Source organism: Cyanistes caeruleus, chromosome 6, assembly GCF_971803275.1.
Source record: "Cyanistes caeruleus chromosome 6, bCyaCae1.hap1.1, whole genome shotgun sequence".
NCBI classification, from domain to species: Eukaryota; Metazoa; Chordata; class Aves; order Passeriformes; family Paridae; genus Cyanistes; species Cyanistes caeruleus.
Window position 1 is genome coordinate 29,428,206 of NC_141706.1, and position 22,560 is coordinate 29,450,765.

Sequence of the window (22,560 nt, forward strand, 5' to 3'; positions counted from 1 at the left end):
CGTGCAGAGTTACACCAAAAGTTTGTCCTGTGGAGAGGCTGCTGTGGCTGTAGAGGATGCTGCTGTGTTCCTACAGTCCAACAAACAGATGGACAGGCACCCGGCAGGATCCACTGAGGAGGTAGTGGGAGCACAGGAGACTTCATTGTAGCACCACTGGTGCTATTTCAGTTGAGCTAAACCCTGGTTTGTACCCCAAAAATATATAAACTGCAAAAGTGCCTCATCCTAAGCATGTATAAAGCTTCATGACATCACTTCAGCATACTTTATAATAAGTTCAACAGGCAGCAATGCTCTAAAACTGCTCCTAACAAAATTCTGAGTTCAAAGCAGTGTGCTGGCATCTGAGTCACAAGCCAACCCACTCAACTTTTTTCCATGTATTCATATGGATCAGGCTGTACATTCTCCAGCAAATGTTTTCATACACTAGTGCCATCTCAGATCAGCTTTTTGATGATACTCTGCTCAAACTGGACTTGAATGCAGCCCCTCACTGCCTCTGTCACTCCATACATGTCCTAGATATTGAAGACTGGGGGCATATTTGGTAAAAGGGTGAAGGGTAAAGATTGGAAGTATGTAAAAAAGCAGCATATGAGAACATTAGGTGAGACAAGATGTTTTACTGCAAATAAAATTCTAATTTTAATTCCTATATCCTTGAAACAAAGAAACAAACAAAAAGAACCCCAAAGCACAAACCAAAATGAAACAAACACACAAAACAAAAATCCAGCAACAAACAACCTGCTTTAAATCTATCTCCTTCTGTCATAACCCTAAGCTGACCTCTAAAACCATTGTCTGTGGCATCTTGCTTCCAGGCTTCTTGTTCCTGCTTTACCATTTCTCCTGTCCATCTGTTGGGCTACAATGGCTTGGAATAAGATTAACTAGGTCAGAAGCTAGCAGTTCCCACTCTGAAGGTCACACATGCCTCTTTTGCTGAACATGGAAAAATTATATTGATAGGGAATTATGGGTCCCATCGTCTAAGCACTTGCAATGAATGTTCAAAATTGATATACCTATAGTGGCAGCAGAAAATCTGGTAGAAACAACAAGAACCAAAATCAAAACCTTCCTGAGGAGATAATTACATTTATTTAATTCCACAGCACAGTGTTTATGACAGACAAATGTTAATGATGTCTTTCTATAAAATAATTATATTTCTGATTTTGAGGATAGAGACTATGTAATTATTATGTTTGGTTTGTAAAATTTGCCACGGCTGTGCAAGAAAATAACTTTATAGAAGACAGGCAAAATCTGCTGAAGAAATAACTAGGTCAGGATCCTTCAGAATTTAAATGAGATTTCAGGAAGTATATTCCGAAATGATAATTGAAACAAAGCTGTGCATAAGTGTAAATATGATATGCAAATACTAGAAAGCTTCATGGAATACATACATTTTCAGGTTGCTTTTTAGAGAAAAATTAATACATGAGATGGGAAATTGCTGTTGACACATAAAATATGATGCCACATGAAGAGAAAAAGCAAATTAAATATTTGACCTATATCATGAAACACAACAAAGCCTGCTTAGCTGCTACTGGAGAGGAGAAAAGATCTTGTATTTGCCTGAAACCATAGGGAGACTATAAGGAGAGTGAACGGAATTATCTGAAATGAAGTCAGCTATGACACCAGCTTAATATCCTGGAAAAATACTTCCAAGCCATCTCTCCTAAGCATCAGTGACCAAGATAGGTAAGACATCTAAATAGCACTGCCCTGTTCAGCACAGCCCACTTAGCAAAAAAATTAGGAAAGGGGGAAATTCACCTTACAGTTTTGTCCTTTTTTCATTTAAAAATAAAAGCTTGTGCATAAATCCTGAGAGGGTTGCCAGTGCAGTGCAGAAAGCAGGACGAAAAGGTGTGGCATATTTATAGAAAGTCCTGCATGGTGTGGAAAGCATTGAAAATAACCAAGGATGCAGCTGGTGCCAGGTGTGTCCTTTCCTGTAGTGGGTTCCCTCATTAGGTGTCTCTCTTGGTCCTGGCCAGGTTAGAGTGATAGAAATGTTTCAGGGAGGCCAAATGTGAAGGCTTCTCCTTCCAAGGCCAGGAGGCCTGGAGGAGAGTGGTGTTCGCAGGGCAGAGCCCCTTGCACAGGTCACGAAAGATTTCATCAACCAGCTGAGAGAAAAAGCCAATCCAGGGGGTTTTATCCAGACCCTGTATGGAGCGAACCTGATAGGCACTGTAAACACTGGTGAAAAGGAGACGCTCAAACTCTGTCGGGGGCAAGGGAGTGTCAGTCAGTGAATAATATCTCAGATGCTGCTCAATCTCCGCCGGTGTCTTGGGAACTTCCTCCTCTAAAATCTGCAGGAACCGGCGTGCCGGGCGTAGGGAGGCCAGCTCTTCATCCCGCAGCCGGATTGTCCCGTTGGCCTGAATATCCAGCCTTCCCCAGAGCATCTGCAAGAGAGGAGCAGCGCTGTCACGGAAAGCCCAGCACAATTCCGTCACTCGCAACCGCGCTGCCAAGCAAAGCCCTCCGCAGTGCTGCCAAACCTCGGGCGGGCCCAGAGCGGGCCGCTCCCTCACGGCCGGCCTTAGTCCCACACCACGTCCTTCTCCGCCAGCCCCACACGCCCCGTTTCTGACCAGCCCCACACCTCGTGGGGCCTGTGCAGCGCTTGCCTCCCGCCCTCCTGTCCCCGCAGTGCCGCCTGCAGCAGCTCCCCGGTGCGCGGGGCCTTGGCCGCCGGCGGGGCGGACACCAAACCCAGCGGGGATGGTGCCTCGTCCCGCCGCGGGCACCCCGCGAGGTGCCGCGGAGTGGGGCAGGAGGGAGCACAAATGCCGCTAGGCATCGCCGAGGCGCTCTCCGGGGGCTCCTGAAATCCGTCAGGGACGAGAACAAACACAACAGGTGAGTTTTTACGTGCAGGCAGGTGGGAGCATGGGCACTAACAGTGCCTCGGCCCAGGGCCCCCAGTGCTCAGGAGACCTCTAACATGATGCCGGCGTCCTCTGGGCCACGACGGGCTGTGTTGGTGCCGCTGTGAGGATGTTCATCTGAAAGACATCAGACAGAGCTTCGTAGCACAAGACCTTCCTGTTTACTGTTTTTGCCATTTGATTGTCAATAACATCTTCAACATTCCTGAGCTACCACTCAGCCTGCCAAATATGACAGATGCTGACCACGGGATTTTGATAAGCAAAACAAGCTTTTTAAGAGAAGCAGCAGTGGTTGAGGCGAGGTTTTGGATATCACGGCCCTTAGTCCTGCCAACAGAGCTGAAGCGTACAGCAGCAAAGGCACTGCTTTGACAGCAGTGAAAGAGGCAGAGAGGCAGCAAGGAGCCTCTCGCACTGAGAATGGATAGCATTTGAACGGATGGGGTCTGGTTGGTTGGCAGCTTTTGCTGGAGAAAGTAATGCTGTGCGATGAAAGGAGAGTTCTGGCAGGCTCCTCAAGCTGCTGCTAGAAACATAAACTGATGCTTATCCTGGTTTTTCTACTTTGTCCCTAAGCTTCTGCTGCTGGAAGAGTGTGAGGATAAAAGAAACCTTGTCAGATCCATTATGTCTCATTTGATGTCCAGCTAATTGCTTGCTGGGACACATAATATCGTGTAATCTGGGAAAAATGGATATGAGGCCAGAGGAATGGCAGTTTTTGAATATAATAGTCACATTAATCCTATGAATTGCTTGATTTTCATTTCCTAATACTTAAAGTGTTTCAGCTGTCTGCATTTATTTTAATTGGCTTTTTGTGTGTGTGAAAAAGGAGACACAAGCAGTCTTGGTCCAGGATTGTGAGAGAGAGGCTGCATCCCCTCCCTCCTCTGTTATCAATGTCATGAGGTAGCCAAGACCCTCTTTTACTTCTTACAGACTCATCCTTAAGGTTAAGAAACATGAAATGGAAAAAGATCATATAAAATAGTAAGCTCTCTGATACATTTATGGGATTGTTTTGGTTTTTTTTTTTTCATTTTTAAACGGATGAAGGCTTTTTAATATTAAAAAAAAAAAAGAGTGAGGATTTTGCTTGAATACTCCAGAGTTAAAGTCAGCAGGTGCATATAAAAAGAAGAAAAAATTATTTAGTACTATGTATGTGTGATGTGTACCAAAAGACACTTCCAAATATCTCCATTTTTGATTAGACCTTTTCAGGGAGATGTACAAGCTGCCTGGAGGAGTGCACTGCCAGCCCGCAGGCTGCAGAGGTTTGTTTCTCTGCACAGCTGCAGGCTCTGTGATCCAAGCCAGCTGTGGCTTTGGAATGTGAGCAGGGATGTAGCTTCTCTTTCCTACTCCTCCGTAGATGTACCAGCAAGGCTTTTAGCTCAGGTGAAAGCATTATATCATCTGAAAATTTTCTTTGCTAGTCTTGTGTCTAGTAACCGATCCTCTAGGTTCACAGATCTCTCTCCTGAGAAATGTCTGACTGGCTGCAGAGTCAGTGCATTGTTGAACAGGTGCCAAACTACCATCATTAGTAACTGCCTCATAATAAACACAGTGGTAGATTTTTTGAGTGGAGAAAAATTTAACAAAGCATAACAAATAATATATTGAAATAATAACATAAATATCCTCTGGGAAAGGGAAAATCCTTACTTACTTTATCCCTCAGCAGGGTTGGGTGGGGTCTTGTTTCCCAAAAAGCATATAGAAAATCCACAAACGGTATTGCAGGAGATTATTTTTTCAGTGGAGACCCAAGAAAATCCTCCCCTTCAGGTCTTCAACCTGCAAGTAGGTAGCACTGCCCGCACCAGCAAACCTCCCCCAGCTGAGCTCCTGCTCTATCCCTTGCCAGTGCAGCTGCCTGAGACCTCAAGCCACATTTGAAGGAGCAGCAAAACATCACACAAATGGCACTGCACCAAGGTTTGCCAAGCCAAGGAGCGTGTTGTTAACAGATGTGCTCCCTACCTGTCAGCCTCTGGGATGCAGCAAACACACACAGGAGCAGCCAGGCGCTGAGCTGTGCCTGGGCCATGGCAGCACTGCCAGAGCAGCTGCCACCCGCCCCGTGACAGTGCAGCGCCCCAAGCCACAGCAGTTCTCTGGGGCGTCTTCCCGTGCTGCTTCGGATCCCAGCAGCCTCTCTTGGAATGGATCCATCTTTCTGTGTTTCTGGTCACAGCCCTGGGAAGGGCTTGCAGTTCAACTTGCTGACCCCAAAAGATATTTTCCATCATATTTTGGAAACTTGGAGAACTTTGTTGTGATGTTTTTGGCAGAATTGTTTAAGCTTCCTTTTCAAAGACTGACTTTCCACTGCAATGATTATAGGAAGCGGTTAGTTGTAAGAAATTCCACTACATATGTTTGCCTCTTAAGAAGGGAGGACCCCCTAGCCCCTTCCATCTCTGCTCAGTGCCTCTATCACATACTGCGACACTTCTGCTCGCCTCCTTAGCTTCATTTTCAGTTCTTTTTCCTGGGTTCAAAAATCTGAAAACAATCCTGGAATGTCTCAAACAGATAAAGCTAGCGGACTGCAGATTCATGGAAGGGCAGTAGCAGCCAAAACATACAGGCAGGCAGAAGAAATGTCACTGGTTCAGTTCTTTATCAAACACCCTGGAGGGAGAACTCAGTACAGTGACCTAACAAACACCAAGTATCGAAGTGACTCAGGCTTTAGCACCTCATCATCCTCTCCTGTGACTGCACTTCTGGGTTACAGTGAGCACAGTCTGCCTTAGATTTTATAAATTACACAGACAAAACTTCATTTGATTCACTTTACAGCAGGCATCTGTTCTCTACACATATTTACATGTTTATTAGTGCCAAATCCCCAGTCAAACTGTTCTGTATTCCTACTCTGTATGGCACAGTATGTGATGCCAGGGTTATACAAATATGCAGTTATATGTATAAATAAGGACTAATGCCATCTCCCTCAGGTTAAAGGGAGAAAGAAGTCTGCCTAGAAAAGAGAGAAGGTAAATCTGAAATGCATGCCTTGCTCAGCAAGTTACAGGACATACTGTCAGCAGATGGTATACTAAGGGCTGGGATGATATCCTGGTTGGCAAGTTGTCTGTGTGCAAAGAACCAAATCTTCTGCTACTTTCAGGATCTGTAGCTGTACCTGGCAATACCTGGACTCACAACCAGACAAAAGAAGCAGCACGTAATGGAAGAGTCACAGAGGGTCCCACAGTATCCAGAGCCACTCTTCCTGTTAGTTTGGATTGAAAGCAAGACCTGTGTTTCTGTCATAGCCTTAGGTATGTTCAAGTCACACTGTGCTACTTTTGTTTTTCATCATTTTCTGCTGCTTACTCTTCAGTTGCATCCCTTTCTTCTTTTATTAAACTGAATCACAAGCTACCCAAGAGGCAGACACTTATGGCCCATCTGTGCAGTGAGACTGATGTGCCTCCTTCTTTGTGCCAAAGTCCCTTTTAGGTCACACTGTACACAGGACTTTGTCTAGAAGCCGCTGTGGAAAAACCCCTGTGCTTCGTGGGCCATGAAACAGCCTCTCTTTAGCTTGCAGCATGTGACATGAAGAGGATTGCCCAACAGGATTTTGGCCAACATCTGTGAGAGTTGTACATGATTTTGTCAACAGGAGAATTTCCTAGGAACAGCTTGCAGCTGAAGTGCCTAGAGGAGGACAGCCACACTGGTGGGAGGGAGAAGAGAGGAGGCGTGGGGGTTTGCTCGGATGACTGACGTAGTGGCAGATGAGGGACAAGCATCAGTGTGAATGCTGCTTTGAGCTAGGGGAATTTTGTAGAATTACCTCCCTATCCCACAAAGAAAGGCATTTTCAGAGTGATGAGCATATTCCTTAGCTGTCTGTACAGTAGCAATACTTGCACAGAAACAAGGCTGAGTTTCTGACAGCTGCACAAAGTCCCTGCATGTAAGACTGCAATGTTAGACAGTGCACCTGCTTCTCCTGAAGGATTTTGTCCTTGCCAGGTACTCACAGCTGAGCACAGCCCTACCACTCTGCACTCCCCTGGCCATACCGTCTGTTGTTGGAGCAGTTTCAAAATGTCACAAGCCAGGTTTATGCAGGGACACCTTGGCTGGTATTTTCGTTTTCGCCAAGACCTCCTGGAGCAGGAACATGGGAAATGAGAACAAGAGAAGAGGGGTCAAAAACTGCAGGAACTGGTTGGATGCTGATTGAGGCACAAGGTGTGGCACCAGAAGAATCTCTTTAGGAAGGAAGTTTCTTTGAAGTAGAACTTGAGGGAGATAGCATATTCACAAAAGGGAAATTCTGCTTATAAAATTGAAGAAATCACTTGCTTCAATCATCTTGCCCAGACCTTGAGGAGATTACTCCCCAGCCTGGGGCTGTCTGGCAGATGTTCAGGGAAGAAAGAAGATTGAAGAAAGAGGGGAAGGAAGATGCACATACATGGCTCCCAGAAAAGGTGATGTTTGAGTTACTGGAATGGAAGTAAGGTAACTTTGAGGGAAGCTGGAAGGAAGCAGAAGTGAAGCACTGACTGTGACCAGACAGGAACTCTATTATACTGGTATTTTCCAGGTATGGTGCTGCCAGTCCTTATAAGAATGCTTTCCTTATCTTCTTGTTTCACTTTGTGAGCAGCATCTACTGCTTGAAGGAATAATGAGCTGTGTAAAAGTGACAGGGAGGGTCCCATCCCACTGTACCTACTGTACATGAGGTGTGTGGACACCCTGACATTGTCAATAGCCACATCCTCAGGAAGGACAGTCTGCTTGCCTGCCTGTAGGGAGAAATGCCAGATTTCTGGAAAGCACCAGCAAAACTTACTCAGCTGGAGAAGCTCAACATGGTGACCATGAGTTATCACCTAAAGTCTATCTGTCCCTTCAGTACCAGAAAATCTCTCTCTTCTGTATAGTGTCTATAAGTCAGCTACATCTGTTATGTACAGTCATAGCATCCCACATGCTCCTACAGCTGGGGAATCCAACCCAGGCAAACAAACCCTGCAGAAGCTGGCGGTATGCAACAGGCAGGGCCAGAGGATTTGAAGACAGCTTTGTGCTTGGCCATGTTGACCACAGCCTTGTCCAGCACAAAGTGTTCACCAGCCACAAGGAGGCCAGAGTAAGCAGGCTTGATGAGCAAAATGGCCTTGGGAGCTCAAGAGCAGTGGGGGAAGCAGAGTGTACAAGTATTCTGTGAAGCTGTGAAACCTCTTGTGCCCTGGGCTAGATGAGTAAATTGCAGCCTTCCTGATCTCCCAGGCTTCACTAATGAGAAGAGACTCAGGTCCACTTGCAACTATTCCACAAATGAAAACTTGCTGGAGCCAATGCCTGTTCCCATAGGGCTGGCTTCTTTTCCAGTACACACATTCTTGAGCAAACCTTGCATATTGTCTAACTTGACAGGCATCATGTCTGACATTTCTTGATGTCAATCAAATTCTCCCTCTGCACAAACATTAATTTTAAAAGGCAAATTTCCTAGTGTTCCTGCTACCATCGGTCTGACATATCATACTGGGAAATATGTATTTTTTATAATATATAGACCATAAGTCTTGGTGTGGTGTCTCAAGCAACCTGGGATGAAGGAGAACATGGAGAGGAAATGTGATTTATAAAGAATTTTCTTGGTGATAGAAGTGGCACCAGGAACTTTTCTGTCTTGCACAATAGGCATCAGCATGCTATGAGAGCCACTGCGAAGAAAACAACCAGCTGTGGAACATCTTGTAGGAAAAACTAAAAGTTCATTTCCTATTTAATATGCTTAATTGAAGACAGATTGAAAACAGAGCTAAGAATTGTATAAAACCCCAAATTTTTGTTAATCTATGTTCACTTCTCCTTCCCATGTAGAGCTGTGACTTTTAAGGTGAATGACAAATTTATTTTAACCAGAGAGCACCGCTGGGTTACATCCCAAACACTGCTGGCCATAGCAGCTGAAACAAAATTTTAAAAATAATTTTTTAAAAAAAATTAACCAGCTTACATTATAACCATGCTTACAAGGCTGAGGCAGAAACAAATATGTAACCCAATTCTTAAAATACAGTTCAGCCTTTATTCTTGAAAAGAGATCACATTCTAGTCACAGCACATAGGGTTTTTTACTAAATTGAATTTATTGGTGTTGTATCCCTTCCTTCATTCCATACTCTAACCTCCCCCTAACCCTTATTTTAATTAGTTCTTTTACAATTTAAAAACTTAAGTATTGATTCAGGGAATCTCGACAAACTGCTTGTGAATTATTTTATGAAATCTCTTATACAGCAGTTTTAAGATCTTAATGAAGTCTGTCAGCCTTCTGATGCAGAACAGCATTATGCATTTTCTGGACCAAGGACAAGGGACATTAATTGACGACTGCTGTAATGTAATCCCATTCAAACAGGTGGTAGGTGGACTGGAACTATAGCATTCTTCCAGGATTTTTGGAAAAAAATGAGATTTTCCACAAAAGCAAAGAAAGTGGTAATGTTGTTGTATCATAGAGCTCAAAATAATTGGAGTACTGACAAAAAGACATACTCTTGTCCATGAGGCAAGGGAGGGGCATATTTTTGGCTGCAGGGGAAAAAAAGCACACTCTGAAGATGCTGGAGAAAATAAAGACTGCTTGATTGTGAAGAAAAAGCGATTGAGGGAGTGTCACATCAGAAGTTACCTGCAACTCCTGTTGGGAGAAAAGGCACTGACCTAATCCCCATGGAAATAGTAGAGATTTCCATAACTGTTTTGGTCTGGACCCACGTACATTTGTGTTGTCCTGACAGGAACTGTATTAGAACCATTTACACAAATGGTTCTAATAAAAAAAGACTTTGCCTTTTTGCCATATTATTACTGTCTTCCCAACACTCATCCTGCAGCTAAGAAACTACTGTCCTATTGCTCAAAATCCACAGCTGCTTCACTGCAGTCTCCTAGGGAGTGCTCAGATTCTGATTTTTACCTGCAGGGACTGCTGGCAGTAGTAGTGTTCAGGAAACACAGCCACAGGCAATGCTTTCACTCTGTTCAATTTGCAAACCAAGAAGACAAATTCCCTGTTTGACAACTCAAAGCACCAGATAAACATCCATCAGCTGGATCCTAAGGATTATAAATTAGCATTCCTGGGCCTTGTGCTTTTCATCTAGTTTGGAAACATTATTCAAGAGATGACAACAGGCAAGTATCTCATATCAATTTTTATTATTATAAATACTATATTAGAACAGAAAGGATGCACATCAACTTCCTTCCGCTGCTATTTGGTATCTTCCTTCTTGGCTCCTGCTTCTATTTTCAGGGTTTCTGGAGCTGGACGATAGGCAGGAAATGCCTCCCATGGGCTGTTCAGATCAAACTTACGAAATTCCTGAGCTAGCTCCACAGGCTCTGCCACCACCCGTTTGACTTCATCATCATACCGCACCTGGAACAGCACAAAGAACACAGGCCAGTCATTTTCACCCTGCTCCTGCAGCATGTCTGCTGTGCACAATGACCCAGTAATGACCCAGACAACCCTTTCTGCAGACAACTACTTCTTATCCATGATAAAATCCAGGCCCACAGGCCTCTGCCACAGCTTCAGTTCTCATGACTAAACAAGAGCTCTCCAGATGCTACCAAGATCTGTGCAGTGTCCAAGAAAACCCTCTTCCTATGCTTTGCTCCCATGCCCCTCAGGTGTCATGACTAAGCACCCAGAATCAGGAGCACCCACCCTAACCATCCACATGAAGGTCACATGCAGTAACACATTTAATTTGTCATTTGACAAAGGAATTTCTCCTGAGTCACTGAAATAAGATGTCCCATCCTGGGCCTGCATGCCTGAGGACTACACTCATGAATCTTTATAATATGGCATTTGTGTAGTTTTAGTTGTTCTAATTTTTAGCGTGACACTCAGAACAAGGGGAGAAAAAGACAACCTGGATGGAATGCAGGTGAGTACCAGACATTTCTGATTGGCTTGCTTTATCCTCACTGTGCCAGTCCAGATCTCTGAAGCCAGCTCAGGAGATGGTGCCTTATCCTTGCTTGCAGGATTTTCTTATTTCTACATTTCTTAAAACAGCCTCTTTTTTTGCAGAACTTCACTCTTTTACTTCTGAGACTCGACTCAGTCTTAACACTGCACCAAATACACCTGCTTCTGCAGGGCAGTCATTTGAAACTAGACAGATACCAAACACTCTCATTTAACCTGTGGTTGGCATACAGAAGTAATAAATGGCAAGAGTCAGTTTAATCAGAGTTTTATAATCTGGGCCTACAAACAGTCAACAAAGTCAAGTTCCAACTGAATCAAGAACGATTCAGTCCTTTATCCTTCTAGACAACTCAGTTCTGCAGTGGAAACTTTAATCTTACAGAAAATGTGCTGAAAGCAGAAGCACTTTCCCTGCCTGACAAGTATCTTTGGTAAACAGCACATAACATTTGCTCAATTTCTCCAGCCTTAGGCTGCCTTTTCATAGATGATATTTTGTGCGATAATTCAAATTTCTGTGCAGATTTATATAACTCTTCTGGAATACAGACAAGTGATTGTAAAGCAGTCACATCTTTGTACTGGAGCTCAGAAAACAGCATTGGACAGACTTGGTAACTTTAGACATGACTGTGTCTCCTACCTCCACATAACCAGAGAGTGGGAAGTCCTTCCGGAATGGATGGCCCTCAAACCCATAATCTGTGAGGATTCGCCTTAGATCAGGGTGGTTGGCAAAGAAAACACCATACATGTCCCAAACCTAGATGAAAGGGAGCCAAGTTAGTTGAATTGTATTTGAAAAAATCCCCAAAACCATATAACCTGTGTTATTTCCATAAAATTTTAGTTACATGCCTGGCTTTGTACAGTGCCAGCAAAACTGATGCAGGAATTCATTCAAAAGCAAATCAAACACCATTTTATCTCCTACTCTGAAAAGGCAGCTGGGGAAACACTTCTCTCTTTCTTCCTGAGGGCGTTGGGGAATTGCTTTAAATGTGAAAATACAGCCTCTCTCCACAAAAACTCTGTTCCCAAGTGCACCAGCACTCACCTCTCTTTCATACCAGTTTGCTGCCTTGTGTACAGGCACTGCTGAGTCAACAGGTGTCAGCTCATCGGTGTACGTCTTCACACGGATCCGGCTGTTGAACCGCAGGGACAAGAGGTTGTACACAATCTGAAGCAGAGGAACAGGCAACATTTATGGATCTCTTTGCAGTACACCACTGCCTAAGCAAAGCCACACAAGGACTATTTCAAATATTCTTTATGAGCAGGATCACATTTGGCACTTCAGAGCTGGCCACTAGAAGACATTCCTACGACTGAGGTTCCAATAGCTTATCACTTTGGTCCTTAGAAGTGTGACAAAAGTTATGAGAGACTTAGACATCATGACTGATGATGAAGAAGAGAGACACTAAATCTTAAAAGAGAGACTTCTGAGGGATGGAAACACTTGACAATGGTCTGTCTCAAATAAAATGGCCATTAATCACTCTTGCAATTACTATCAGTGGAAGAAGGCCAAGATAAAATACACTTAATTTTCAGCAAGCAAGTTGAATACTAGGGAACACTTCCAACTTCTGCAGGGATGAAGTTTAGTACAAAGGCTGTTCATGAGATTTATTGTAATCTCTGGAAAGGAAATGCATACTACAGGCAGACTGAAAAAAAGTTCCCAAAAATTTGTAAGGAATTTTAAAGCCTTGTTTGATACGGCCTTGGTGACTGGAAAAGATGAATAAATTAGGATCTATATTTCTATTAATCTACAACCTTGATTTTTGAAAGAAAAATATTTAATTAAAAAGTATTCCACTACTTCAGCAACTGGAAGCCTTTGACTTAAAGAATTCTATCTACAACTCTCAATTTTTTTTTTCTCACTGCCAAAAACCAAAGAAAGTGGTCAGAGCTGCAACAGCACGTACAGCCATCAGCACTTGTGAAGCCCTCCAAGTACTGCACCTCTGAGCAGTTCCTACCTCAAAGCGGTACTGCCGAGACGGGACATCAACAGCAGTCAGGTCAGCCAGGGATTTGAACTGAGCATTGGTGTGGTCACGAAGGAAGGTCAGGACGGGAATGATCCCATCTGGATGGATCAGAAGTTCCAGCTCATTGTAACAGGTCACCTGATGAAAACAGAGCAGTGGGAAGGGCGTGAGTACAAACACCAAGAGGACTGAACATGATGCTGATTTCAGCAGAACACTCAAACAAAGAGACACAGCAGACACAAAAAGGCATCAGATTAAGGGACTTAACAACAGCAGTACTTTTCATGGAATTCTGGCCCTTTTCTCCCCCAGAACTTCTCTGAACAGGTAACAAAAAAGTTGTGTGATCACTGGATCCTGTCCTGCCACAAGAACAATTTCTTGAACAGCACCTACCTGTACTTGCTGGATATACTTGGGCAGAATCTCAGCCACGTACTCCCCAAAAGCACACAGCTGCTTCTGTTCTACTTCATTTTTTGGTCTGACAGTAGCTAAGGAGAAAAACAAGGTTTCCAAGATTATGATAGGGAATACAGAAGGCTACAGAAAGAAGAGTAGTAACTCCATTTGACCAGTCTGTCAGAGACTGCACTATAGCAACATACTTGTGTTACATGGAAGGTGGAACTAGACACTTCGATAATGAAGGAAATTTGTGTCAGTGCTAAAATTTTGTCAACTCCGAAGAGCAGCATGAATTGTCCAACAAGCAGATGGAGGAGTAAATAGCCAGATGAAAAAGAGGGCAGCCGAGATGAACTTAGGAACTGCTCATGTCATTCAACCCGGGTCTAGAAAGGGCCTTGTTTTCTGGGTTTGCTGGATGTGTCAACATCTAAGCAAGCCCCTCATAAACAAAACACTCTAGGAGCTCATGTCGTTGGGATGTGTTTTTTCACTGTTACGACTGAAAAAGCCTTTAAGAGTCAGGGCAATGAGGGACTATGAAGCTGTTGCCTAGGCACAGCTTTGCACAGAAAAAGCAGGCTTGGCCCTGCATCTGAGAAAGGATGCAGACAAGAACCCAGAGCAAGCACGGGAGCCCAGAGCAAGCATGGTTACCAACATAACCACTTTTCTGCCCATGTGGGGTTTTCGGGTGACCGGACCAACCCTTTCCCGACACGCTCACAAAAGCGGTTCCACCGCCCAGGAACGTTCGTAGGGCGGTTCGGTGCCCTCCCGCCGGCTGGCAGCGGCACAACCGCACGCCTCGGGCCCCCTCCGCCCCCAAACCGGCCCCGCACTTACGGCGAGTGTCCGCGGCGGAGCTCCCCGCCAGCCGGGCCCGCGCCGCCGCCGGTGCCGCGCCAGCTGCAGAGAGAAACGGACACGTCTCACCGCCAACCGCCCGGCCCGGCCCGGCACGGCCCCCGCACAGCCCCCGAGCCCCCGCGGCCTCACCTCGCAGCGCGGCCCGAGCCAGGCCCCGCGCCGCCGCCGCCCACATCCCGCCGGGACACAGACGGGCAAGGGCACGGGGCGGAAGCGGAAAGCGCCGCCGCCGCCGCGCTTCCCCCGGGGGCGGAAGCGCGCGAAGAGCTTCCCGGGGACGGCTCCGGGTCGGTGGGCGGAATCGGCGAGTGCCCGGCGGCGCCTGGCGCAGGGTGAGGGCCGGGAGCAGCCGCTGGGGCAGCCCGGGGCGGCGGCATGAAGGGAGGCGCCGCAGGTGGGTGCCGCGCGGCGCGGCCGGGGGGAGCAGCGCGGCCGGCGGCCCGGGGACGGAGCAGCGAGCGCCGGGAGGTGTGGGCGCGGAGGGCGGCGGAACCCGGCAGCCCCCGGGCTGAGCCAGCGCTGAGCCTTGCACAGCGTCAGCGCGGCCCTGGTGGGAATCTGCGTTTCTCCGAGGATCGGCCTCCTTTCCTTCCTTCCTTCTCCCCGCCTCAGACCGTGGGGTCGCTGTCAGCTGTCCTTAGGGGTTCCCCGGTCCCGGGCGCCGCCGTGGCATCCGCCACCCTGTCAGGAGCAGGGAAAGAATGAAGCAAGGAAAGAATGAAGTCCTTTGAGAAGCGGCTGAGGGAGCTGTGTTAGTTTAGCCTGGAGAAAAGAGGGCTCAAAGATGACCTTATAACCCTCTCCAACTGCCTGAAAGGAGGGTGTAGCCAGACAAGGGTTGGCCTGTTCTCCCAGGCAACCAGCGACAGGGCGAGAAAACACAGGCTTAAGCTGCAACAGGCGAGGTTTAGGCCAGACGTTAGGAAGAATTTCTTCACAGGAAGGGTGATTAGAGACTGGAATGGACTGCCCAGGGAGGTGGTGGTATTGCTGTCCCTGGAGGTGTTTCAGGAAAGACTGGATGTGATACTCAGTGCCGTGGTCTGTTTGAAAGGGTGGTGTTCAGCCTTAGGTTGGCCTTGGTAGTCTCAGATGATTTTTCCAACTTAAGTGATTCTGCCATTCTGTGAAGGAGGTGTATTAGGTGTTGGTTAAACCACTGTCACTGATAGCTTGGCCTATGGAATGCATGAAGCATGTGATTTGGCTTTATGGGACAGTTAACTGTCCTTTATGCCTCTTTCTTTATAGCAGAGATACCATGGGTGCAAAGGGGAGCTTTGTCTGGGTGTCTACAAGGAAGATGCGAGATTTGTGGAGTCTTTAGTTGCTTCTTGGCATTTCTTTCATGACTTGGTATCAGTCCTCTGGGAATTGTGCAGGGCGGTGTGGGCAGCTGTTTCTGCCATGTCGAGGGGACAGAGTGGTTCATCTGTCCATATCCTGGTGCTCTGTGCGGTCTCTTCTGCATTCTGGGCTGAAGCTCCTAAGCACCTTGACTGTGAGGATAAAGAGCTTTAAGTGAAGTGGAAGCCAATTTGCAGAATAGGCTCATATTTCATAAAGCTGGAGAAAGAGTACTGATGTGTTCTGTGCTGACTGCAGTTCCTCTGTCTCTTATAGACAGGTACTTCGGTATACTTACTGTATAGCTGCTTTTCAGACAGACCACAACTACTGTAAAATTGGGATAAGAGTATAATTAAGGCAGGCTATCACCAGAGATGAGGTGGACTTGTCCGGCCAATTAGGGATGTAGACGCTACTTCCCATGAACAGAATTTGAGCAAAGAACTTAGGAGCCCTCCTGATCAAGCACAGTAATTGTAAGAAAATGCATGTGTAACAAGATAAACCGTGGAAGAGTAGCTACAAATCTGCTGGAGAAAAAAAACCACATCTTTGTGAAACATTGTCCTTGAAATAATGTTCATTATTAATTGAAGAAATTTCTGTTATCAGACATTATGGCTGGTAGTTCAGTTGTAAAAGTAAGTCTAAAGTGAAGGCAGGTTGACAACTGTTTCAAATGCTGTCAAGAGCCATGGTAAAAAAGAGCTCCTTGCTGTAGTAGCCCTTCTGTGTTTCACAAGCTTTTCTGACCCATGAACTACCTGGAGTGCTGCAGACATCCATGGTACCTGCTGAGAGGTTTTTTCTTTTACATTTTGTTCCCCTTTCCACTTGGGAAGCAGTGACTAACAACATCTAAAATGTTGTTTTGCATGCTGAAGTTGACTGGAACATTAACAAACAGCATAACCATCAGTTGTCTCATTTGATTAGCTTGAAGGACTGGTGGTGATGTCAGGCCAAAATCTCATGCATCTTTTTGGTAAAAACAAGTTCACCTTGATACAGATTCATCATTGGGTTTTGACAGTAATTAACACCTCCTGATGATATGAACTGCTGCCTGTGCTCTTTTTTAGTATGATACTGTGATCCTTTTCACATCCAGTCCAGATATGCTGCTGCCACTTTTTTTGGCTTTGCAAGTTTCCTAGGGCAGTTGCTGGACTTTCCACTTGAATAACTTGATGCATTTCTTTGTGTCAGTGAAATGAGTGGTGAAGATATGCACGTCTCCCAGCCCTGCTGGGATGTGATGCTCACTGTACTGGAAGTTTGGTATATATTATAATTTTAATTATGCCAACTTCTCATTTGCTGTTTGAGATTCTGAAGCTCAAGCACAAGTTTCTAGCTGTGCTATTTATGTTCAGTCTAAAATATGCTGGACTCTTACCAATATGTTTGATTTTTCCCTGTACCCTGAAGTACTGCATAATCTTGTTAGTGGTGAGAGGAAGCCGTATAATTATTGTGATTTTACAGATTGCTGGAGGTCTGATTTGTGTGGCACCATGGACTCGTCAGAAGAGACTGGAGGCTCCTCTGCAGAAGAAAACTACTTTGTGAACTACACCTTCACTGACCGCTCCCACTCAGGCCGCGTGGCCCAGGGTATTATGAAATTATGCTTGGAGGATGAGCTCTTTGCTGATGTTACAATATCAGTGGAAGGCAAAGAATTCCAGCTGCACCGTTTGGTCCTGTCAGCTCAGAGCTGCTTTTTTCGTTCTATGTTCACTTCCAACCTAAAGGAGGCCCACAACCGGGTGATTGAGCTGCAGGATGTTAGTGAGAGTGTCTTTCAGCTCCTTGTGGACTATATTTACCATGGAACTGTAAAGCTGAGGGCAGAGGAGTTGCAGGAAACCTATGAAGTGGCAGACATGTACCAGCTGACTGCCCTTTTTGAAGAGTGCTCCCGGTTTCTGGCCCGTACGGTGCAGGTTAGAAACTGTCTGCAGGTCATGTGGTTGGCAGATCAACACAGTGACATGGAGCTCTACACAGCTGCCAAACACTGTGCAAAGTCACATTTGTCTCAGCTGCAGGAGACAGAGGAGTTCCTACACCTGCCTCTCCGCCTGCTGACAGACATCCTTACAGGTAAGGATTTCTTGAAACTACCTAGGATGTGAATGTAGAAAGAGACTTTCAGAGTCTGGCCAAGTAGTGAATGAAATAGATGGAAAGATATAAACTTTCACAGTCACTGTCTATTCAGTGACTTAGCTAAGCAAGGCAGAGCAAAACATTCTGGATACCTTTATCAGAAAAAGTCCCAAACTATTTTTGTTACTGGATGTGAAACATCTAAGCTATAGAATAGGGACTTACAGAATAGACTTATATAATAGGATGCCAGAAATTCACAGCAGTTCCTGAGTCAACAGGTTAGAAGTGTTACATGTTTTTTAAACACAGCTGCCAACAATTTTTGTATTTTTGTTTGCATTAAAAGTAAAACAAAGAAGCCTTACTAGAACTACATACCTGATGAAAGACTTTTTTATCCCTTTAGCTCATAATCATTTAACATAGTAATGCAATAACTCAACCTCTGTAAGAAGGCTTGAGCACATATTTTTAGACTATTTTAGTGTTATTTACAATTGTATGTAATTGTTAGGATTACTTAGGCACTCAACTGACTGAAATAGAGGCATTGTAAGATCTTGAGTAATACAGTAATTGCCCTTCTTGTAAAGGTAATAGTCTTCCACAGTTATGGATGCCATGACTCAGAGTTGTGAAGGACATGTCAACACATAGACAACTTAGTCCAGCTTCCACCAATCCTTAAAGATCTGCTGCCCTAGTAGGTACAGTCAGTACTTGTTACCTCTCCAGGATGCTGCAGTCACAAGTTCATTCTTCTGCTGTTATGTATCATTGCTAGAGGAAGAATGTAGAAGCAGCTCATACATCCAAATGTGCATCTTTTCTTGCTTTTAATTACTCTTTGTAACTGAGTAAGTAACTAGACTTTGTGTGTCATGTGTTTTATATGCAGTTGCAAAAATAAACCTATCATGACTGGCTTCTTTGAAACACTGGCAAATCTATCTATAAGACCTGAACTAGCCTTGAGAGTTGATGCTATCCATATGAGAGTCTTTACATATTGTATTCAGTTATCTCTATTGCATCTAAAGAAATTTACAGTCAAGGACCTATTGAGTGTATGTACTGATAGCTCAAGAACTGTGATAAATTTAGAGTAGTTTGATCACTATCTAGCTAAAGTTTTTTTAGTAAGTTGCAAGTTCATTTTAAAAAAAACTCTAAAATCATGAAATGAAACTGTAGAGATCAATCACCTTTAATTTCCTAGGGATTCCACACAAAAAACAGTTTTAGGACTATGGACTTTAGTTCTTGTGGTCCTAAATTAAAACAATTGCTCAGTATAACTTTTTTCCATGCATCATCTATTTTCATGCGTAGAATCACATTACTCAGCATTTATGCCACAACTTAGCTCATAAATTAAAATCTGAAATATTTCCCTACTTCTTGTAGGAAAAATCCTTTTATTTTGCCTTTCCTCCATCTTTGTTTAGTTAATGGAGAATTAAATAGAGGAAGCTTTTAGTGACAAGGATTATAATTAATTTTATGAAATAGAAATTTATTAAGTTTACATTATGTTGCACTCTAGGACCAATTTCAAAACCAATTTTTTTCCATTTACGCACTACATGTGATGGTTAGCTTATGAGAATCCTTTCAAACAGAGCTGAAATACCTGCTTTTGTGCCACACTTGTTCTGCTCCCTTCCACTGTAGAGAAAAGCGTTGGAATTTCTCTGGTGCCTTCAGCATCATTGAATTCAGTTTGTCATGAGAACAGACTACAAAATCAGTCTTCATAGGGAAGCTTCTCAATGAACACAGGCATAATTGCTGGCTTTCAAACTGGAAGGAAATACCTAAAATCTTTTTAGGTAATGTACTGATGATGATGATGATGATGCAAGACTTTGTGGCTTAATGAAAACTTCCAGTTATGTTTGGAAGGAGATTTAAATCTGATGCAGTCTGTGGAGTGTTTCCTACTGTCACATGGCTAAGAAAAGCTCTAATAGCTCATTGGGGATTTCCAAATGTTAAGAGGATAGCAGCAACACCAGATGCTCAGTCATGAGGGTCAGCTGCCTGATAGTGCTCAGACACATTTTGTAGATGACTTTCACTAGGCAGGTTTCTAGGACCAGCCAGAAAGAAAGGCAGGTGCTGACATTCTCAATAACAAAATATTTTTTGCCTAAATGATTAAATAAGAAAGTATTTGTCATTGTCACACAGCATGTAACTTCTCTTTCATGTCCTCTTTCTCTTGGGCGTAGATTCCTGAATAGATTGCTGAAACTCATCCAAAGTGCTTAAGATCTGGCAGCTCTGTCTTCTTACAGTTCCTCAAATTAATTTCATGTAGTTGGCTGGCTGGCAGTGCTGATCATACCTGACAAAATCTATAAACACCTGTGTCTATTTTTCCTCTCCAGAAAGTAGGGTTTGTGGTGGGAGTGGGGGGAGGCAGCCACAGGAAAAGGGTGTTCCCGAGTACATACACCTTTGTCTAGATATCATAAATGCCTTTCTGTCCCTGAACCGCAGATGGCGTTCCATCTTCTCAGAATCCAACAGTTGCCATAGAAACCTGGATCAACTTCAACAAGGAGGAGCGAGCGGGCTTTTCAGAGACTCTGCGATCGAGTCTGAAGGTATAAAAAGACCTTATGTTCTGAGGCTGATGTAGCACTTGCTACAGAACATACAGAACTTCTCAGGGCAGGGTATTCTGCTCACAGATGTGACTTGAAAGTCACAAAACACAGATGTCATTGAAATTCATGGTGCTTGTGAGAGGATACTTTCAGTATCATAAATATCAACCCCACTGACAGCTTTTTTCATTTAACCTGAGGCTGCTTTCACTGGTGATTAGAGAAGTGCCACAAATAACTTATTTCACCTCAGTTACCAAATAAACTGGTCAGAAATCGATGTTTGGTATTCCCCTTGTAACAACTGTACTCCATCAGTGATGTAACTGGCCCTTACCTAAACCAGGAAAACTTGTGTTGTAGTGACATCTGTGGCTATTCTACTGTGTCAGATATACATGGTATCTTGAAAAGGCCTTGAGGCTCCGAATCCTGAATGTGTTAGGGTGGCAGGATTTGGGAAGGAGGGTATATACACCTCAGGCCCACAGGTGGGTCCTAAACTGAAAAAATCAGTCTTGAGCATCACTGATGTTTGTTGCTAAACAGAACCAATTCTGCTGACACACTTCTGCTTTCACTCAGGTGATTGGAGAAAATGTTCACATCTACCTGATTGGAAAGGAGTCATCACGTACACATTCCCTCGCTGTCTCTCTGCACTGTGCTGACGATGACTCCATCAGTGTGAGTGGCCAGAACAGCCTGTGTCACCAGATCACCGCAGCCTGCAAGCACGGTAGTGACCTGTATGTCGTTGGTGGCTCCATCCCACGACGGATGTGGAAATGCAACAATGCAACTATAGATTGGGAATGGTGTGCTCCTCTGCCCCGTGACCGGCTCCAGCACACCCTGGTCTCCGTGCCGAGCAAGGATGCAATATATTCACTGGGGGGGAAAACTCTTCAGGACACTCTCTCTAATGCTGTCATATATTACAGAGTACGAGACAACGTCTGGACAGAGACCAGCCAGTTGGAAGTGGCAGTCTCTGGAGCTGCAGGGGTGAACCTTAATGGTGTCATTTACCTGCTGGGTGGGGAGGAAAACGACTTAGACTTCTTCACCAAGCCCTCTCGGCTCATTCAGTGCTATGATACCAACACAGAGAAATGCCACGTGAAGCCATACGTACTGCCTTTCGCAGGGCGCATGCACGCTGCTGTGCACAAGGATGTGGTGTTCATTGTGGCCGAGGGGGATTCACTGCTCTGCTACAATCCCCTGCTGGATAGCTTCACCCGGCTATGCCTCCCAGATGCCTGGAGCTCAGTACCATCCCTCTGGAAAATTGCCAGCTGCAATGGCAGCATCTATGTCTTTCGTGACCGCTATAAAAAGGGCGATGCAAATACTTTTAAACTTAACCCAGCCACCTCTGTTGTAACAGTCACAAGTGGCATCAAAGTGCTGCTCACTAACCTGCAGTTTGTCCTGGCCTAAACAGGCCCGGTGATAGAAAGACAGCAACAGTGTCTTGCTGTGCAGCTCAAAGACACCTACGACCCTCAGCACCAGTCCCAACTACAACAAGCTCACAACATCCAGTAAAGACCCCATCCTCTACCTGTGCAGAGGAAGTACAGGCTTTCTGACTGTGGGCCTATTCTTTTACATAGCACTATCAAAACCATATTAAACTGTTGTATCTTAGATTTCAGATGGACTAAATACTATTATTTTGATTCCTTGATGATAAGCGTTTGAGGCCCAAGCGGCAGCAAATAGCTATTTTATCCTGGAACCAATCCATTACTAAAAGATCCTGTGGCATATGGAGAACATTCTCCTTGGGCCAGACTGCTAGTTTTAACTGCCTAGGAGACTGCGTGTTGCTGCTGTGTCAGTCACAGAGTTAGACGTGCACTGTGTCCCCCAGGGATACCCCCATTTAAACATTCCTGTGTCCTATTGCAGAAGAAGGGCCTGGCAGACAGGTTCCAGAACTGACCCCAGGACCCTTAGGTTACATTCAGCACTTCTCCTAGAGGAGTGGTAACCAACTGAGTACTTGCCTACTGCTCTGTCATCACCTAGTATAAAGAGGGAGATCATTTTCAGAGCATTGGCTTCCTTTACTGTACAGGAAATCCCCACCTGTAATTATAATATAGTGTTGGTGAAAAGACAGAAATAAGACCACTTCTTCCTTCCCCTCTCTGTTGGCACTGTAACCCTTTGGGTAAGAATCTGAATAAAGTCTCTACTGAGACAAAGTATTTTGTTTTTTTCTCTTTGCTTCA

At 44.8% G+C, this 22,560-nt stretch overlaps 3 protein-coding genes across 8 annotated transcripts; 1 reads left to right on the forward strand and 2 right to left on the reverse strand.

The window, feature by feature from the left end:
• Positions 1-626: 626 nt before the first annotated feature.
• FAM180B (family with sequence similarity 180 member B) lies at positions 627-5,044 on the reverse strand. 2 transcript variants are annotated; one of them, XM_023928021.2, is made up of 3 exons: positions 4,923-5,044; positions 2,977-3,044; positions 627-2,441 (listed from the first exon to the last, which is right to left on the reverse strand). In XM_023928021.2, the coding sequence occupies exons 1-3, from the start codon at positions 4,987-4,989 to the stop codon at positions 1,998-2,000; spliced, it is 579 nt and encodes a 192-aa protein (XP_023783789.1). In that variant the 5' UTR covers positions 4,990-5,044; the 3' UTR covers positions 627-1,997. The 2 variants fall into 2 exon arrangements, with proteins under 2 accessions (XP_023783789.1, XP_023783788.1); XM_023928020.2 differs by lacking the exons at positions 2,977-3,044; positions 4,923-5,044 and adding an exon at positions 2,642-2,839.
• KBTBD4 (kelch repeat and BTB domain containing 4) lies at positions 1,960-22,533 on the forward strand. Of its 5 annotated transcripts, XM_086893900.1 has the most exons (5): positions 2,334-2,898; positions 6,079-6,232; positions 17,070-17,690; positions 20,205-20,311; positions 20,900-22,533. In XM_086893900.1, exons 2-5 carry the CDS (start codon positions 6,139-6,141, stop codon positions 21,758-21,760), a joined length of 1,683 nt encoding a protein of 560 aa, XP_086750026.1. In that variant the 5' UTR covers positions 2,334-2,898; positions 6,079-6,138; the 3' UTR covers positions 21,761-22,533. The 5 variants fall into 5 exon arrangements, with proteins under 5 accessions (XP_023783787.1, XP_086750026.1, XP_086750027.1 ...); XM_023928019.2 differs by lacking the exon at positions 6,079-6,232 and having other exon boundaries at positions 1,960-2,898; XM_086893901.1 differs by lacking the exons at positions 2,334-2,898; positions 6,079-6,232 and adding an exon at positions 14,361-14,625.
• On the reverse strand, positions 10,133-14,457 carry NDUFS3 (NADH:ubiquinone oxidoreductase core subunit S3). The gene is made up of 7 exons (XM_086893904.1): positions 14,361-14,457; positions 14,208-14,270; positions 13,350-13,447; positions 12,939-13,088; positions 11,999-12,124; positions 11,585-11,704; positions 10,133-10,374 (listed from the first exon to the last, which is right to left on the reverse strand). The coding sequence occupies exons 1-7, from the start codon at positions 14,404-14,406 to the stop codon at positions 10,207-10,209; spliced, it is 771 nt and encodes a 256-aa protein (XP_086750030.1). The 5' UTR covers positions 14,407-14,457; the 3' UTR covers positions 10,133-10,206.
• Positions 22,534-22,560: the final 27 nt, after the last annotated feature.